Below are 20,208 nucleotides of genomic sequence, written 5' to 3' on the forward strand. Positions count from 1 at the left end.
GTAGTGAATTAAGAGTCTTTGGGCTCTGGGAAATTGTGATCATTTTTCACATTTTTTTCATTTGATAGGCTACACGTTTAATTCACTCATCAATGAATAAATAACAAAATATTGTTGTCACAGCCCTAACCCTATTATCTAACCATGGGAAATACTTTGAGTTTAAAGCTGCATCATTTTTTGAATTTTTTTTTATTAACAATGGATCAAATGACTACATGTTATGTGAAAGCTCGCTCTTAATGAGAAACCCACAGAGTTCACCAAACGAAGCGTTGTAGCATCGATTAACTCATTGTTTTGGTTTTACATCCCTCAACTTTAGTGTTTTGATTTTCTCACAATGTTATTATCAATATTTCCAGCCGTGACCAGCAGCTGTTTATAATGAAAACAGCTCTGATAAACCGACTGTAAGCTACCTGTCCAGCACCAAATGACAGATTAACTTTAGCAAAGAGCATATAGCAGCTAAAGAAACATATTTCCCTCAGGAGTTGATGGCAAATAAAACATTTGCTGAGTGAATGTTGGAGGCCAGAAACACGACTGATGTAGCTTCTTCTCTGCTGGATGTGTCAATATTCATCAACATTTAAATTTTTTCATCATATTCACCATATGACCTTTAAGAGATGATAATATGTCAGTATTGTATTTATCTTATTCCATTTCCCAATAGTGGCCATAAAAATCAATTAAAGCTGCTTTAATTTGCATAAGGTTTTGAGATATTTGAGATTTCTATGTTTTCAGGGGTGTCAGTCCTGAGTGATATCACAGGAATTCATATGCCTATTAGTAATTGTGTCAAAAATGTCTACCAGTATAAAACGCTGAAGTGATGAGGTTTTATATCCAAAAGGTCAAAGGTCAACTACACTGTGACATCATCAGCAAAAACATTGGTGGACATTGTGGACCACATTTTATATTTGGGCGGATATTAAATTGGTAAACCTGTAGCGTCTTTGTGTTCTATTGCCCAAACATGAGAACACATAAAAGGAATTCTGTCAATGAACGTACACACCAATAGATAGACAGCAGTAGTCCAACACAAGCTCTTTGGTTTTGCTGATATTGATCTTCAGGTGATTGTTGCTGCACCATGTGATGAAGCTCTCTAATAGTCCATTTTGCCAAGAACTACACTTAATACCATCTATTAAATTCATTCGAACCTTTCACTAGCCTACATATATACTGTAAATCGGGGCAGTCATGGAGGTGAACTGTAACTTGACCGGTTGGAGGAGGCATACAACCACGAGGTGGGTAATTCTACTTTAAGTCAATGAACCCAGGTATTTCGCTACAACCTCACTTCACAGTACAGGAATTTATAGTGGCTGATATTACTGTGTAACTCACATGAGTATGCCGACAATATAACACTGTCTACTTGTGCTACTATAGCTATGTTTTAACATGTCACAGATAACATTTTTAATGGTTTTATCAGAAAGTAGACGATGAAAACATGTTGTACCTCACCATGAAGGAAGGAAATTCGATATGTCATCTTGCAAGTGCAACTTATGAACAAAATGGCGGCTGATCAGCCAAGGTTATGCAGTCTTGCTGTTATATTGATGACCATACTGTTGCCCATACACTTTTCAATTCCACATGAACAATAAACAGATGTTTGTGGTGCGTTGTGTGACGGAACAAATCAGCTCAGACCACACTAAATGCATGTCAATAATGATCTTTAATGTCAATATATACAGAACTTGAAAGAAAAATAGAATCTTAAAAATCAAATGAAATAAATACAATATCATACAATTTCCACAATGTCTTTTTGAAGAGATATCCATGGAAATGTTTTTTTTTAATATATTTTAATTCAGCCTCTCTGGTTCGACAGGGTGCGTCCCGTCCCCCCCAGAGAAATCCCTACAGCTCCCCCACATGCTCTTCATCTTAGTCATCTTTATTATATATATTTATATATATTTTTTGCAAACTAGGATTTCTGTTATCGTTACCGCATGGTTTCACCTTATCTTCTGTCCATCTGCAGCTTATTTTACCTCTTTTGATACATTGTTAGCATCACAAAGTAACATGAGTCAGGGTGTGAATCGTAAGGGAAAAGAAATACAGGTTCTGTCCACACATGCTGTTATGTTTTCAAAAGTGCCGGCAGATGATTTTGATCCTGAGTTACTTTTTTAAATCTGCCACAATCAGACTCTGATCTTTTTTATTTTTAAGAGCGGAAACACTCTAACATTGTCCCTCAGTCAATATCATCCTGTCAACACTCTCACACATAAACCATTACTTCACTTTGGAGAAAACAAGTTCAGAGAGCGAAAGCAAACAAGAGAGGGAGAGAGAACTGAGGAGGAGGAGGATGGCAGAGTGCAGATGAAGAGCAGTGGGGAGGGGGGAGGGCACAGTTTACCGAAGCAGCTTTGAATCAGCCAATCACAGTGAAGGAGAACATCAGCTGGTGCGTCTCTTCCCCACGCGAGGAAGAAAGAATGAAAGGCGAGGAGGGCGAGTGCATATGAAAGCTGTGGAAATAAATACAAGTCTGTCTCCCCAGCAGTAACAGATATGTGAGTTTCCCCTCTTCCGCTTCAGCTGACTTCTTCAAGAGCAACCTCGTCCAGTGTGAGTGTGCATGTGTGTGTATGCGTGCATATGTCGGGTCAAATAAATAGATTTAAAAAAGGGAGACAGTAGGTCTGACTGGCCGGGACTTCGGTCTGCGTGCGTCTTTTTGCGTATGAAAGTCCGACTGAGAGTGAGGTCAAAACTGGAGGGCGGAGGAGCGGTGTGTGTGTGTGTGTGTGTGTGTGTGTGTGTGTGTGTCTACATGTCTGTTGAGGTGAGTTTCTTCATGCTGCGTCTCTGGGCTAGACTAGACGCTGCCACAGGCTCCAACACAGGCTGACTTGTCTTCTGGCTCAGTGCTGAGTAGGTGGCAGCCATGGCTCCCTGGAAAACAACAGAATGAACACTTAACTTTTAAATCGATACACAACTCCAACTTTGAGCTAATTCTGTTAACAATTTGTTTTGTGTTGTAGCTCATTTTACTGCGAAGCCCCAGCAAAGAAGTTTGGATTCTTCTTCTTCCTGTGTACAGAAGATCAGTCCTCAATTTCTCTGCTAATTTGGATAAATATCATCCAAGTTTCATCCAACACTCCAATCTTGACAGGTTTTTCAGATTCTGGGTGAGTTAGTTAACATGTTATTGAATTCACTGCATGTTTTTATTATCTAGGGAGATGAATCGGTACATGTCATACAGTAGTAGTAGTAGTAACATTTGCAGAAGGGCAGCAGCACTGAAACCTAACAGGTGCAGATACATCTTAAAAAGTAGAAGTATTCACAAGTGAATACTATGAGCTGAGGTGCAGGCAGACAAGGTCACGAGGTTGAGTTACAATGATGCATGCTCATGAAATTACAACTTCCTCAGTTATCCCACTTCCTCCCTCTCAACTTTCTCTCCACTCATTTGCCGTCATTATCCAATTGAGACAAACACGCCGAAAAAATATTCCAAAATACTGTTTGGCGCCGTAGACACACTGATGTGTCCCTGACAGAAAAGGTGTCCACTTGAAGAAAGTTCAAGGAAGTAGAGTTGCCATGGTGATGATATTGCCCCACCAACCATTAAACTCGATTACACCAGGCTTTTTACAAGACGCTCACACCCTGTACAGCGCTGTATTAATTAACTGCTGATGCAAACCGAACATTTCCTTCTGCTGCAGCGTCACATTAAAAGCCTTTAACTGGTGAAACACAGTTTGACCTTTATTATGATGTATTGTAGTCACAGGAAATGTAATATGTCCACTGAGTTTAGCACTTAATGCTATCATTTATCGAAGATGCATCTACAGAGCAAAACAGCAGTCATTATAGGCATTTATTCAGTTTAAAGTATGTCGGAGTAGTTTTAAGAGTAATGAAACAGGAATGAGTTGTTAGATGAAGAGCTACAGGCGACAGGCTGCACACCTCCAACTTCTCAGTGAGGTAACCAACTCTTTCTCTATGACTGACATTATTAGGTTCCCTGTTAGCATGAGGTTTAAATGCTAGATATTGCCAAATAGGCGCCTATTCCCTAAGACCCTGACAAACCAGGCCGATGGATGGCCTTCGGACATTGTCAAGGCTGTCTGTGTTCTGCACCATTAGTGCTGGACAGCCCTTGTTGGGGGCTTTTTGGCTGATTGAGCATGTAGAATTGGCAGTGGCTTGTCGTCAAGAGAAATCACTCTGATTGGCTGTTCAGGTAAGCAGATGAGTGCACGAAAAGAGAAACGACAAAAAGAAGTGAAAGCCCCCTGAGCCTGTTGCTGTAGTATCCACAATTTCACACATTTAGCACTGTTTCCCCTCAGTTTTTTTCTCCTCTGCCTTTTTGCCAGGGCTATTTGCGGCATTTAGCTGCAGTTGGTATATGCTCAGAGGTATTTCCTTTCACGCAGGCGTAGGCCATCAGCTGTAGTCTTCACGGTGTGTTCAAGTGCAGCTCTTTGGCAGAGACACAGGAGACGTGAGGTGACGCAACAGTCAGCCTTGATGGCAGCTTGTTCTTTGATGTCACTTTGGTGTGTCAGGGCCTTTACTCTCATCACATAATAAGTGCATTATGATTCTTGTTGCTCTGTGCTGTGATTTTGCAGCTGCTGTACAGAGCAGACACCATCAGTTTGTAATTGTAGCATCTACTGTCCGATAAGTATTGATAAAATAAAAAAAAAGCAAGGAAAACGAGAAATGTAATCTGTATAAGCCAGAACACATGAATGGACTTGCTCAAGCTAACGGGCACAAAAATAACACATCATAGCAGTACATTTCAATATAAACTATTTGTCAGACCTTGAATCACATGTGAGAGAAAGGAGAAGAGCAAGAATAGATCACTGACAGCAGTGGGATTCATGACCATGAACAGGATGAGTCAGCAACAACACCATTCAAATTCACGGGTATAAAGATGATACACGGTTGCAGTCATGCTAATAGAAGCATCAGTGAATGTATTGACCATCCATCTTTCCTGACAATTAACTGAACTGTCTGGTGCCGCAGGCAGGGGCTTTGTCAGAACTGAATACTGTTGCTGACGAGGTGGATCCCTTAATAGTGATACTATCCTTGGATAATGTGCAGTGTTCCAACGCATGCATTAAAATTGCCCCGTAGACATGACAGTGACCTTGTTTATGCTGCTGGCCTCCACAGCCACCACAGCTCAGAAATAACAGAGGACTGCGGGGGATCAGGTCAAACAGGTTGTTCACTGCATGAAAACGCTTCAGGAGTTCAAGCATTACAAGTATAACAGATAAAATACTGTATTTCTATGACATGTACAGGGAAAGATCTGTGAAGGCATCAAGAAAAAAGGAGTGTCTGTTGTTATGGTGGGGAAGACAGAACTGAGACACAAAGTAAAGCTCTCTATTTACTGTTGATCTTTGTTCAGACCCTCACCTATGATCACAGGCTTTGGGTTGTAACTGCAAGAACAAGATCACAGACTTCTGCACAGGGTGGCTGGCCTCTGCATGATTCGGGGAAGAGTTCAGCCATTTAAGAGTACTTTAATGAACAGCTGCTGCTACCTGGGATTAAGAGAAGTTGACTTAGGACGCTGCCCAGACTACCTCCCTCTGTGGGGGGTCTAAGGAAAACTGACCCTGCATGGAAAGATGGGGGAAGTTTGCTCTGTTGTGTTGTTTTTTTATTGTGACCTTTTGTGTCTTCAAGTAGAGACATGCTGATATGGTCCTCATGACTTTATAAATGGAAAATGTCTGATTGATTCCAGTTTTACCATCTACTATTTTATCCCATCTCTCCTACACCTGATTTTAGAATGTGAAAATAAAATTTGATCATTATTGAAACCTAAAAAAGGAAACATCCTTTATTGTTGTCAGTCACCTAGCAACAGTTTCCTCACGGCTTAAACCGCTTCAACACCACACGTACTGTGTACTCGACCTCCTGTGCCAAATATATGACCTGATGGGTTCCACTTGAAAGAATCATCTGACCTGCATATGTGGTAAGAGAGGATAGAGGGGTGGACACATCTGCTCAGTTGGATTTGGTATTAGCAATAGATGAGCTGAAAAGTGTATGAATCATCAAGGATCACGCTTGCTTTTAAATGTCAAGAGGCACAGGCACCGCGAGGGTATGACTTCACATAGGAGATCAGACCCTCTTCTGGTTTGGAGAGGTGATGTGGTTCCATGTTTAGAAACGTTACCCAACACATGTGAGACCATGTATCCCACCTTAACTGTGAGCTTACAATTGCCTTTCTTCTGTCACATGGTAGCAAATGATTTCAGATTTCAGCAGGATAACTACCTTTGCCAGCAAGGTCACGTTTTAGTTCCTGTGCCTTTATCTGCTTGTTAATTAGGAGGATATACAGAATACACTCACCTTGACAAGGTGTGGTGCATCATGGCGTGTGAGCTGGAAGTGTGGTAGTGTATCTCTGCAGGTGATCCAGGAATGCTTTAGAACCTGCTCTGCTGTGTATCGCTGGTGAGGGTCCACATGGAGCATATGAGACAGCAGGTCCTGGAAAACAACACGAGGAATGAACAGGATTTTAAATGTGTGTGTCCTTCCTGTAAACTTAAATGCTCGGCAGGTTTATTTATTGTGTTGCCACAGACTGGACTGGCTGATTTTTTTTGATAGATAAACTCACAACATGTCTCAGCCATTTAAGCACACATAAGAAAAAGATGTCGTCTTTGTTGTTCAGTCAACTGTTCTACGTCCAGTTTGTGGCGCACTTTTCAAAAACAAGTGTACAAAGTCCTTTACAGACTAAAAAAAACAGAAAGATTATTAGTATTAGACTTTGAAAATATGTATTGAAGTCACACCACCAGTTTGAAGCAAAAAAGTGTGTGTACCTTTGAGGTGTCTGATACAGTATCCCAGTTTCCTCCTGTCAAAGAAAACTTTCCAGATCCTATCCGGAGTAGAATCTCCTCCGGTGTGTCGTTTGGCCCATTAGCAAACGGCGTGTACCTGACGGGGGTAAAAGCAGAGATTAGGGAAAACAAACAATCAATTACAAGATGCATTTCATTTCATAGATGTGAATACTACTGTATACTCATGTGCAAATCTTTGCTGCAACTTTCTGGTAGTTAAACACACCATAAATAAAACTATCTGAAATTATAATGGGAGGCAGTGGTGACTTTACAACTCTGTAAATTTAATCCACTGCTCCAAACTTCAGCCTGTGCACACTTAATGCCCATAATAAAACATACAGCATGAGCAGAGTAAAGGCCTTACACACCAGGGACGTGAAGAATAAATTACACCAAAATGCGAAATACTCCTGTGTAGAGTTCGCATCCAACTATGGCTACGGTAGGTGAATGAAAATAACCTGCTGGTGCTGAATGTAGGCAGTGCAGGATGTGAGGCACTGTGTGTGTATGTATGTATGCATGCACAACAATGTATGTATGTATGTATGTATGTATGTATGTATGTATGTATTTATATATATATATATATATATATATATATATATATATATATATATATATATATATAAATAATATTCTCCACTGTTGATTTTGCATATGTGTGACTGCACATATGCCATAGTGATGTTGTGTTAGACTCATGAGTTGTCATGTGTGCACATGTGCATGGTTACAGACTAGTATATTATTCTTTTTTGAAAATTGTTATCCTGTTAGCGATCCCCATTTTTTACAAAACGTATCTGTAATCTAACTACCCATTTTCTTCTGTAACTTTGATTGAATACAGTCACCTTTTTTTCTATCCTAATAACGTGATCCTGTTACATGTATTCCGTCACTTGCCAAGCCTGACAGTAGCCTAATCATAGCAGCAGTGATGCAAATTTACGACAGTTGCAACACATGTTCAATAAAAGGCTTAAATAGATTCACAAATAAAAGACAGATTCAACATCATCCGGTCATACACTCTCTCTGTCTCCCTCTCTCTCTACTGTATGTTCATAGTGTAAAAGATGAAAAAATCGACCTTGTTATGAAAAAAAAAGCTTTTTGCCCTGTAATACTCACGTTAAGTGTGAAAGTCCAACAAAAACAACAGTTAACACTGACACGCAAATTCATCGCACGAAACAAACGCCCCCCCACTGTATAAAGGCCTTAGGTGACAGGAGCTCTGATGTATGGCCTCTATTTTGAGCTCAGTGTTTGCAAAGCCATTAGACTGGAGGAGAAATTTGGACACTTCATGCTTCACTATTAATCATTTCCACCCACATTTAAGCCAAATTTGTCCAACAGTTGTTGCTGAGTGCGGTCTTACCCTGCCAGCATTGTATACAGTAGAACACCAAGACTCCATATATCACAGGCTGCATCATAACCTTGCCGCATTAGTACCTGGAGACACACAAACAAAAACAAAGACAAACTATTAGGGACTCAAAATGACAATGGGAATTTTATGTGCAACTGTCCACTTTATATCCTATCTCCAATTACATCTCTTTCTCCATATCATGTTTTTCTTCTCTTTCTTCCATCACTCATCCTCTCTCACCTCTGGTGCCACAAAGTTGGCGGTATAACAGGGGGTGAGGAGCAAGCCGTTGCCTCCTCGAAGCTGCTTTGCGAATCCAAAGTCACAGATCCTGATGGAGTCAGGATTTCCCGAGTCATCCATATACAGGATGTTACTGGGCTTCAGGTCTCGGTGTACCACCTGAGGAGGAGGAGGAGAAAACATTAGAGAAGAGGAAGTCTACTTGTCACTCGTGCTCATACATGTACAGAAGCGTATCCTCACCCCTTGGCAGTGGAGGTAGTCAACAGTCTTGGTGATGGTGTAGAGCACAGCACTGGCCTCTCTCTCAGAGAAAAACTTCTGCCTGAGGATCTTGTCAAGCAGCTCCCCTCCCTTCATCAGCTCCGTCACCAGGTATACATACCTGCCCTCATCATACACCTGACACATGGACACAGAAGGACGACCTGTCAGTATGGTGACTGACAACTCTATAATCTTCACAATACTCCAAACAAATATTACTGACGTCTTTGAGAGTGATGATGTTGGGATGCTGCCCGTATCGCATCAGGATTTCGATCTCTTCAGAGGGGTCCCTCTTAATTTTGTCTATTATCTGAGAAACATGGAAACACAAATGTTAAGAAGTTGCTGCAATATTGCTTCAGTTGCTGAAGCTGTGCTGCCCTCTGCTGGTCATTTGACGTCACACAATTTCACACGCTTGTTCAATTTTCAGTCATTTCTTTCACTCTAGTTCAGAAACTTACCAAAACGTAAGTTTTGGTAAATTAGTCGTCTAATTTAGTTACCCGGGAATCACAAAAAAACTCATTTCTATTTCAATGAAAAAAATACAGTTACCAAAGAGCCACTGAAAAATAAAAAAAAAAGATTCCACACTGCCACATCCTCAATGCAACTACAGATATTGAACATGACACATAATCATTTGGCACTTTAAATGTGGTAGGAGAAGCAGGATTCAGACTGAAAGGTCACTAGTTAAATTCTAGGAGAGCATGATAAATCTTCACTTCAATGGAAAGTGCATGACCATCCTTAATTAGCCACTGCTGAGATGCCCTTCAGCCAGGAACGTAACCTTCGACGGCTCATGTGGGGCTGTTCAGTGGCCAACAAATTTGTGATTTTACTGTGGAGCATGGCTCTACAGAAATTTAGCATTGGTGCAGAGTGGATTCACCTTCACAGCATAGTCCATGGCAGAGACTCGGTGTACACAGCGTTTACAGATGGAGTAGGAGCCGACCCCTATGTCCTCCTGCAGCTCGTACAGATCAGAGAACTTGGCCGAGCCCCCGTGCATCTGGAAAGAACAAGATTTGACCTGTTGTATTACCTTCTTAATGTTCACTGAATAAATAATCAAGTGCACCAGTGTCCTTCACATGACATGCCAAGACATGGTATGTTGTGATGACTGTTGTCCACTGTACAAGACAACAAGAGTGTGTTGTAGTCCTGATGGTGTGTGCTCCACAGCAATCATTTTAACTAGAGCCCAACTGATAAATCAGTTATATTGGCCTTTGAAAGATTATGGTACCGGCTTATAAATTCCGATATGATGATGAGCTGATATAAAAAGTATTTTATTATAAATTATAATGCAGAAAGAGATGCTTAGGATAATTTATAATTACTAATTTCTCAATAAGTTCACTGTTTCAGTGCACTGGAGTCATTTTAGACAACTATTGTTAAACTGCAAAATATCCTGCCTCCGTCAGATAAGTGTTTGATAACCACATTTGATGGATGGCTGCAAACAAAATATGTGTATATATCGGCCGATATATCTATCAGAGTGTTTTACTTCCTAATATTGGTATTAGCATCAGGTATCGGTTGGGTTCTTCTGTTCACAAATATGCCAGAGTGGAGCTTCAGTGGATAATGTTATTACATATTCAGCAGTCAAACTGTCATCACAGATTTACCACCATTTACAAGCCATTGTAGTATTGGCACCCTACTCACACTTAACATAATGGTGCAAAATGCTGTCAAATTAAAGTTATGGGCATAAACGTAGCCATGCTAAGTGTGGGGACGACAGTGTATGTGTGATGTGAATATATGAAGTGGAACAAAACAACAACTTAAGGATAACTGTGGCAGTTTAGCAACTGGGTTTTATTTAATTTCACTTCATTATACAGAAAAAGACCAGTGCAGTCAATTCTGTGTGAAAGTGTCAAATTGAACACAGGCAGTTAGTAGAGTTGAGAAAGGAATGCGTGTTAGCACCACTTGGAAAGCATTCATCGAGTTTTGTCAACCTGCATGTTGTGATAACAGTTCTGTAACAGTTACAGATGTGTTAACTGGAGTGTTAACAACTTTTTTTGCAAGGTACCTGCCAGATAAAAACGTGGTAAAACACTTGTCAGTATCTTGTTGTCAAACCAACTAAGCTTCACATAACAGCTAAAGATTAAAACATACATCTGTGCGTTGAAGTTAATAAGTTAATAATTAAGGTGTCAACCGTAATAGAGGACTTATGCAAAGCAGAGACAGTGTGTATTCACCTGAACTATAGGGAGTATGCTGAGCAGCGGGGAGCTCTTGTTCTCATCCATTGGGGCTGGTGCAACAAAACTGAAGCCTTTGAAGAGCTGGTGGGCATTAGCACTGGGAGGGATACCTGGGGAGTCTAAATATACAGAAGATAATTAAAAAAAATAGACATATGAGCATACAAACACCCACTTAAAATTTTGGAAGTTATTTCTTGTAGTCAGTGCTCGGTTACAGTTTCCATGGCTGCAGGAGTGGCTGTTGGTTTTGAGCTCAAAAAGCATGTGAACAGGACATGTGTGTGTAGGTGTAGATTTTTACCTTTAGGCGTTTTAGCGGTGAACTCTGGGTCGAAGCAGAACGTGTCATCTGGTTTACCTGCTGCGGGCTTGAACGGGGGCTGGAGCTCTCTCCTGTACAGTTTCTGCAGAAATTACAGGAGACACATACACGATAGGAATTGAAACCTACCGCGGGCTGTTTGGAGCGTTTGAACATATGTGAAAGAGAAGCCAAGACCCCTCCCAGATTAACCCCCTTCCCATCCGTCTACAGCTCGGTCCAGCCAATAGCATCCTGCTGGCTCTTAAACACTCACGCAGGGCTATTAGTGCACACACAGTGAGAACTGGCCCTCTGCCCAGACACACACAAACATGGATGGTGTGGCCAAGACTGATGGCCAGTAGTCACCAAGCCAACCGTTTGTTAGGTGTGAATCCTCAGCAGAAGCTAGAGAGTTACATGCGTGTATGTGAGAAATGAGAGGGTTGTGTGTGTGCGCTCACATTCCAGTCGATGGTGGAAAAGAAAGCGTGGCGTTTGATCTCCTCCACTCCATCGGGCCCGGCCCCTAAAGACACAGATCACTAGGGTTCAGTTAACCTGGCAAGTTGGCTTTTTATTGTTTTCACAGGATCAACACGTTCACACATTTCTCTCTCAGTGGTTTTCAGCATGTGATTTAAGTGGATGCCAAAATGTTAACAAGCTCAAGCTGAGCGAGTGGCGCAATGTGAGGATCAACACACCTCATTTTCTTTTATTTCCTACAGGTTACACAAACACAGACACAATCAGCTTTAATGTACCATACCCAGTCTGTTAGCAGGGTTACGTTTAAACAGCATTCTCAGCAAACTCTGGGCTTCCAAACTTAGGAACTGCGGCATTCCCAACTTCGCTCTGGAGGGCAGAAAAGATCAGAGAGACACAAGTGAATAAGGAAAAAATCAACTTGAACAAAAATTGTCTCACTTCTGTCTTAATCATTCTTAATGACTCACTTGAGAATCATGTTCATGGTCTCATTGCGGTCTTTTCCTTGGAACGGTAATGTTCCCGTTAGCATCTCAAACTGCAGAAAGGAAACATAATCAACAGGATTTTATTTTTCTAATCAGTTCATATAAATATCAAAGCACAAAAGATGAGCCAGTGTGTGAAGGGTTGTGTGAGCTCGTGTACCATAAGTACTCCCAGGGACCACCAGTCTGCACTCTGTGTGTGTCCTCTCCTGTTGACCACCTCAGGGGCCATATACTCCACCGTACCACAGAAGGAATAAGCCTTCTTATCAGCATCTACTGACTCTTTACTCAAGCCAAAGTCTGCACAACAGCAACACAAGGTTAAATGGTGAATACACAGCTGACAGAACAGTCACATCTATGCTATGCAGAGCTTTTATTCTTCAGGTGCTGATTAAAGAATCATAAAAATAGCAGCTGAGGAAAGTCAGCCTAAGGGCAAAATTGGGGTCGCACATCTATTCTCGGTTCACACTCATTTAATATGAAACAGATTAAATACAGGCTATTAAGTAGATCAGCCTATACAATTACTCTTATTAATTACATTTATAATGTCAAAGACATACCTGTTAACTTTATGTGACCAGCTTCATCAAGTAAGATGCTGAAAGACAAGAACAGGTTTTCAGAAGTTAGCGACCACGACAATACGTAAGTCATCTCATGCCTTAGTTTTCTGCTTAAATCACCTAGAAGCCTTCAGAAACCTTTGCACATATATTTTTTAAGTTTCAAAGGGAATGCTGATTGTGACATATAACAGATTGAAGTCCACCAATCAAAGCTACATTGGACACATGTAGTCACAAAGTCCAAACTATTCAGGCTAAAGAAAGGTCTAGTCAAGAATGTGTAACTTGGAGTGGATCTGTGTGACAATAGATGTTTAGTGAAGTTATGGTGTGAAATTACTTGTGAAAGTCAAGTTAAGTACAGAAAAACACTACAACACATAAATCAGTTAAACAGAATCATTTTGGACATAAAAAATGATCAGTGGACAAATGAATCTTGTGAGCCATTTGTTATGAAATCTTTTAAATGTTTTATTCTAGGTCTATGCTTTATGAGTACAGTACGTGGGAAATGTTTTAATTCTCGTAATATGATTTCCTCTTAATGACATGAGACAATAATTTTGCTTTTAGGTCTTTGAGAACCGCACGCATAGCACAGTCAGACTCATATCAGTTATTCATTATTTCATTATAGTCAGTACGGAGGAGGAGAAAGTAAAACGGACGGGAGTTGGACATCTTGAGTTTCACAACAATGTCCAAATAGTAAAATGACAACAGAAATAGTTTAATTTGAATTTAGAGTCCACTTTCTGAAATGACGAGTAATACCTCTTGAGCAAGTATTAGCTATTGTTGTTAGGAACGGATAGGAGCACTGAGGTTTTTTGAAAATGTGCCAGGTGATGACAGCTACAACCATACAGTGTATGTGTGCAAGTCAAAAATCATCTGAGGTTTTGAAAGACATATCTATAAAAAGGAACCGAACACAAATTACAGCTTTGCAAGTTCGTTCTGAGTCTGACGGTACATGTGTAGTTTAAGTGTAAAGGGTCAAAGGTGAAGGTGAGGTCGAGGTTTCATACTTCTCTGGCTTGAGATCTCTGTAAACTATGCCCAGGTTGTGCAGATGATCGAGGGCCAGGGCCAGCTCTGCAAGGTAGAATTTCACATCTTCCTCTGTAAACATAACCTGATAAGAACTGGACAAATTTACTCTCTGAACTCAGAAAAGGAGAGAAAATTCAGCAGCAAAGAACAAAAAACACAACTTCAATATCAAGCTTCAGTAACCACAAACAGAGAAAACAGAGTATGATTATTGTCACAATATCAACATTTCAAATAGGTTACACGATTCAGCAAGCTGTTGATTTGACAGTGCCAGCAGCTATCGCTTTGGTTCTGAGACATGCTTTCAACACAAGGTCTGTCTAGAGAACAATCACACATTGTTTGAGTTCTCTGAAAGCATCTGAAAAGGGCTGATTGGAGCCTCTAACTGACAAGCAACCGATGACCTAAAAGGGAATAAAGATTCTGAGAAAAGCACTCGTGTTTCTGTGAAGAATTCAAGTCTTAATTTGAATAAAATGCGACTAATGACTTCGCAGCACTTCGCTCTTATAAAATTAAATACTTTTGCATACTAAATTTGCATGACTATTAGTAGCTGTCAACTTAAAAATCCTTGGAGTTTCTACAAGAACCTTGTGGCATATGTGACTCAGATTTTCACAAATATGTTTAAAACACTAGGGGGTAAAAAACCTTTAAATGTATGAATGAAAAGGAGGTGCTTTACTTTTTTACAACAGAAAAAAATAACAGAAAAAGGTGCAAATAGGTATAATGAGATGTAAGGATGTCAGCTTACCTCTTTGGATAAGCGAGTGAATACATCCCCTCCCCTGAGAAAGTCCAGTATTAAATACAGTTTCCCTTCTGTCTGAAAGGCTGGAAGACAAGGAAACAAGTCAGTTACCTGCAAGCTAAATATGTAATGATTTTAACAAAACCACTCAGTTGTTTGGGTAACAGGATGACACGAGGGATGCACCACTTTAACAGCTGAACATCAGTGTCTGCTGATATCGGCCTTGTTGACTGGCCTATCAGTAAATAAGACGATATTTATTGCTGGAAGTTTATTTGATACGTAACTTCAATTTTTTCCTGGCACATTCATGAGCTTTTGGCTCGTGACATCCCCGCCATCAGTTTGTAAGGCTTTGCAAGCACAAACAAATTCTTAACATTGAGTATGTAGTTGTAAAGCGGGCTAACAAGGCTTGAAAGCAGTTACTATTCAGAAAAATAATCTTTTTCATGTGAAAGAAGGTTGTACAGCAATGGCTGCTTTATAAATTTTTTGAAAAGAAATGTGCTCTTTTGAAGAGTTCAGTGAAAGGCTGAAGGACAGCTAAGTCCTTCAGCCTTTCATTGAACATCAGTTGGCCCTGAATTTCATCTCCAAGTGACACATGCCAACACTTAAAATAGCAACTTGCTAACATTCAAGATGATGATATTTATATATCCGAGTTAAAATAGATATTAGATTGTTCCCTTGATTTTAAAGGAGACATATTAAGCTCAGGTTCAACTTCAGCTTCAAGTTCATAATTTTATTTTGGGTTACTACTAGAACAGGTTTACATGCCTTAATGCTCAAAAAACCCCCGCAATTTTCTCATATAGCAGCACTGTCTTCCCCGTCTGTCTGAGTCGCTCTGTTTTAGCTCCTGTCAATCAAAGGCCCCCCTCCCAAATAACCAGTCTGCTCTGACAGGTCAGCTCACACACGCGCCTGAGCCAGCACCGCAAGGCAAGGCAAGGCACTGTGTCTACGGTTGGGTTTTGTTGTGTTTTCAGCTTCCAGTTAGCTTCCCTTCGACTGTGAATACAGGCATAAATTAAGAAAATGTGTGACACGGTGATGTAGTGTGATGTCAAGAAGTCACGGAATTAAACGCGGGAATACCGACAAAGTTTTTCAGGAGGAGTGTTTTTCTGGGCTGACCTTTTAGATGCACAACAACCTACAGTATAAAAAACACTGAAGGAAAAGAAAAAGAAAAAATCACAATAGGGCTCCTTTAATCAATGTTTTTTGTGTGTTAAAAACTGTAATAACTCTAATAATAACCCTGACCAATTGGGCCTGATTAATAATCAATAAATGTGTAATAACACTCAAAACATTCTGATAAATTACGTTTACAATGTTATGATGAACATGGACAAGCACATAAGAAGCTTATCCTTAATTCCACCTGAACTGGGACGTAATCTGTAAGATTATATATAAATCGCCTGTATACTAAGCAAATAAGAATGTTTGTCTTACCGTAGTGCAATTTCACAATGAAGGGATGATTTACTTCCACTAAAATGTCTCTTTCCATCTTAGTGCGAACTCTGTCCCTGACTGGAGAGACCAAACAGGAAGGGACAGTGAGAGAGAGAAATTCAACACTAAGGACAGAACATACCGGCTATTTGCACAGTTTGCACTGTGCTGTGTTTTGTGTAGATGCAAATCAAAATCTAAACGGCGTTACCTTTCAAAGATGCCTTTTTTAGAACTTTCATTGCATATAACTGACCAGCATCTGGACCCAGGATCTTTCGGACAAGAAATACCTGAAAGAACAGGAGAAATTTTTAGAAACAAACGCCCACGATGATCGCACTGTTGGAAACATTCGATTGGTCCGCTCTGTTTCCTCACCTTGCCAAAAGAGCCCTGGCCGAGGACTTTGAGCAGTTCAAACTGAGATGGATCAGCTTTCTCGCAGCCCTCTTTCACATGGTGAGTGATAGGAATCTCCTTATATGTCCCTTCATCCTACACAAGCAGTATCAGTATGAGACAACAGGTATGTCATCCTACACGCACAAACACACACATAGGCTCCACGACCTCAACCCCATCATTACTTACACAGTGCGAGAAAGACTCTCCCTCCTCCATGGGCTCGTCCATGATCTGATGCCCATTGACCTGCAGCCAAACCAACAAGTTTCATCAGAGGAGTATGGAACAGTAAACACTTTGACAAAGCTCGTTCGCCCTTGTTTTTTAGCTGAGGAGCAGGACTATGACTGCAGCTGCCGCACGCCCACGTGTATGATGGAAGATTCAACAGATGAAATCAATGAGTCACATGCAATAACAGTGCGCTTTTACTTTTCGAACCGTCGCTCTATTTGTTGTCAAACAGTATGGAGTCCATACTCTCAGCCCATCCAGCTGTCCAGCTCTCATCCTGTCCCTATAAAGCCCCTCATTATTAGCATTCTAGCTTAATCCCCAGCCAGAGCAAAAACAACATGTCTGACTGGCTCTGAGAGGCTGATGTTTGCTGGGGCTGCAGTCAGCATTCGGCCTCTTGAGGACAAACTAGGGTCCAGCTCGGTCAGGGCTTCGGGATGATGGTGGTGGCAAGATGCTGTTTTTTCTAAACACCACAGAGAGACATGCTTTGTTCTACTCAGAGGTACATTGAAGAGCCTCCTTTATGCCTCTCTTTTATTTTTTTAAACAGTCATATTGTGAGCAGAGCAATGTCAGATCTCAGCTAATAAATCAAACAATAAACTGACCGCTCATGACATTAACCAGGTCTGCATATTTCAGTTCTGTGCTGAAGCTCAGCCTGCATGATGTATTCAGCCCAGCGTGTTTGTGTGTTGAATTCCATCAAGCCTCTGAAGAGGGGGGATGAGTCATAGCGCTACGCAAGCCCACTCAGTGGGTGGAGCCACCAACATACACTCACGTACATCCTCAGAACAGAGGCCAGCAAACCACTCTCCTATATCTCAGCTCTATAGGCTAACATTAACAACACAGACATTCAGATCAGTCAAGAAATACACTTCAAAGCAAGATACCACGCTGATAAATGTCAGAATGTAAGCCTCGGTGCATCTCTCAAGTGTAACATCCAGGCTAGCCAAAGCCAGGGCAGTGCTTCTGTCATAATTCACACATACATTTTCACTCCCACCTTTGCTGTGGCTCATCGAGGCTTGTAACAGAGTGCAGCCTACACTTCTTCGCAAAACCGGTCGAGCCTTTTTCAGCCATTCGAATGCCATCTCCAACAGCCATACATGATGATAGTATCATGTCCTAATAACTGACGCTGTAAAACACTTTGAGTTAGGATCATCTTTAAAGTCAAAAGCAATACAAAGTGGAACACACAAGCAGCATCACCACTTGGCCAGTTTAAGTGGCTAAGCTTAATGTTTACGTCTGCGCATCTGTTATCTTGGCAGCTTTTAAAGGAGCAGCAGATTAAAGTGCTTGTCTGTAGCAAGACTTTTGATATTTGGAGCGTTACAGTTCGTTGTACAATATTTCCATGCCACCTACATACACCGACATCCTTCAGCGACAAAAGGATTAAGAGTGCCGTGTCCAGGAGTGATCACAGGAGGAGAGAGGACTCCAGATCAGACTGGGTCAGAAGTGCATGTTGCAATAGCTCTCTGCTGGCTTTAACACAGTCCCAGCAGTCAGACAGACAGTTTGTACTGTGGGTGCGAAAGACTGTGAAGAATCCCAGAGATGAAGAGGTTCAGGATGTCAGGTTGGCTTAGCTGCAAATGCAAACATATCTCGTCATGGGGGCCCATGCTGAAGAAAACTGAACCTTTCCACAGTTAACAGCATTTCAAGAAGTCTCTATAAAGATATCACTTATTTAAGTAAAAGGTCTGAAGATGACAAGTTAGCCTCGTTATTATTATCAATACAAGGGTTTGGATTCTATAGGAGCTCCCAGGTGTTATGAGCCTGGAGGAAACAAAAAGTAGCGATAATTCTTGATTAAAAACTTCACTTTGCTAGCAGTTAACACACTCCCACCTGTCTGGATAAACGTCTTAATGAAATTATGAGTTATTACGTAGCTAACAAACCGAGAGTTACAGCTAATAACAGCATCTCTACTTCACTCGAGCTGCTGACAAGCCAGCCCTCAGCTGTGAAGACGTCTCTGACCACATTTAAAACACCTATTGCTAAACTTTAAATCAATTTAACGATGCCGAAACTTGTTATAGCCCTACTATAGATACATAAAAACACTTTACCTGCTCTTCCATTCACTAGAACACAGAGGCTGAGTCAAAACTTGTCTCCCAAGTTTCAAGCTTGCAAGCTGTCAGCTAGCACGCTAACCGAATGCTAATGCTACATTGGCTAAGCTAGCTATGAAGCAAACTCCTCTTGACAAGTGTAAATAACAACAAAAGCTAAACGGAGCTCCTGCGTCACGGGGCAAAGAGCCCGTCCTCTGTGCGAGATAACGAGCGGCGGTGAGAGCCCGGCGGTGCGGCTACCAAACAAACAAACCCGGACAGTGCAACAAAAATAAACATCTCACCAGCTGTTAGCACTAGCTAGCGTGTTAGCATGCATCACGGTGCGCTGCAGGTCGTGACGCGAATTTAAGCCGTAGCCAGCCTCGCGGGGCAAGCTAACTTAACGGGACAGCACAAACCGAAAACAGCCTAAAGCAAATTAACACACAGGGCACGCGTTTATCAACTCACCTCACTACTAACGCTGTTTACCTCCATCTTGTGCCAGGATTCCTCTCTCAGTCTAAGGCATCGTAGTCTACCTAGACCCCCGCTCCACGTTGCATGTCTTCCCCTCCGTGGAAGTCCGGCTGTTTCTGCTTTGACGATCAGATGCAAGCTGCGAGGCTGTGGACAGCTATCGGGACGGGATCTGGGGGTCGGTGCGGGGAATAGTTGATGTTGATGACTGGACCATACACTCGCCGAGAGCACCGCTACCCTGCCATGGATGCGAATATGGCGGCTATCGTGGTACCTGATCGTCAGTGAATGAGAGTTTATTGACGTATTTATGACGCAATTCAGTTAAGGATTTCCCCCCGTCCAAACCAAAGCAGCGGATCTCGAGATAGAGAGGAGGGAGAGCGGACGTGGTGGCGTGTGGAGGGGGGACTTGATGCTGCATGACACGCTGCGTGTGACATACATGCATCCGGGTGATGGACCGCTCGCTTGCGACTGAAATAGTCACTGCCATTGTGGCGGACAAGGACTTTAAATTATGGGTGACCCAGCGGGATAACATTAGGGAGGAAGACAAACACCTCTCCCGGTGAGCCGTGAGTCTAAGCCTCTGATCTTAAGAGTGTCAGTTGAATGTTTTAAAGCCAGTGTTTCGTAAGCCTGTCTTTCCCCAGTCCAAGTGGAAATAAGAGGCT

At 41.5% G+C, this 20,208-nt stretch overlaps 1 protein-coding gene across 4 annotated transcripts; it reads right to left on the minus strand.

Moving 5' to 3' along the window:
- Positions 1-1,698: 1,698 nt before the first annotated feature.
- Positions 1,699-19,815, minus strand: rps6kal (ribosomal protein S6 kinase a, like). 4 transcript variants are annotated; one of them, XM_073486395.1, is made up of 22 exons: positions 19,520-19,815; positions 16,896-16,955; positions 16,683-16,799; positions 16,513-16,594; positions 16,299-16,379; positions 14,826-14,905; positions 14,035-14,141; positions 12,995-13,032; positions 12,583-12,725; positions 12,402-12,472; positions 12,212-12,300; positions 11,904-11,968; positions 11,437-11,539; positions 11,127-11,251; positions 9,776-9,898; positions 9,095-9,184; positions 8,848-9,006; positions 8,602-8,763; positions 8,365-8,441; positions 6,945-7,062; positions 6,460-6,600; positions 1,699-2,958 (listed from the first exon to the last, which is right to left on the minus strand). In XM_073486395.1, the coding sequence occupies exons 1-22, from the start codon at positions 19,544-19,546 to the stop codon at positions 2,833-2,835; spliced, it is 2,184 nt and encodes a 727-aa protein (XP_073342496.1). In that variant the 5' UTR covers positions 19,547-19,815; the 3' UTR covers positions 1,699-2,832. The 4 variants fall into 4 exon arrangements, 3 of the variants coding, with proteins under 3 accessions (XP_073342496.1, XP_073342498.1, XP_073342497.1); XR_012180412.1 differs by lacking the exon at positions 1,699-2,958 and adding an exon at positions 6,734-6,855 and having other exon boundaries at positions 6,519-6,600; XM_073486396.1 differs by lacking the exon at positions 1,699-2,958 and having other exon boundaries at positions 6,508-6,855.
- Between the last annotated feature and the right edge of the window lie 393 nt (positions 19,816-20,208).

The sequence above is a fragment of the Pagrus major genome, chromosome 18, assembly GCF_040436345.1.
Source record: "Pagrus major chromosome 18, Pma_NU_1.0".
NCBI classification, from domain to species: Eukaryota; Metazoa; Chordata; class Actinopteri; order Spariformes; family Sparidae; genus Pagrus; species Pagrus major.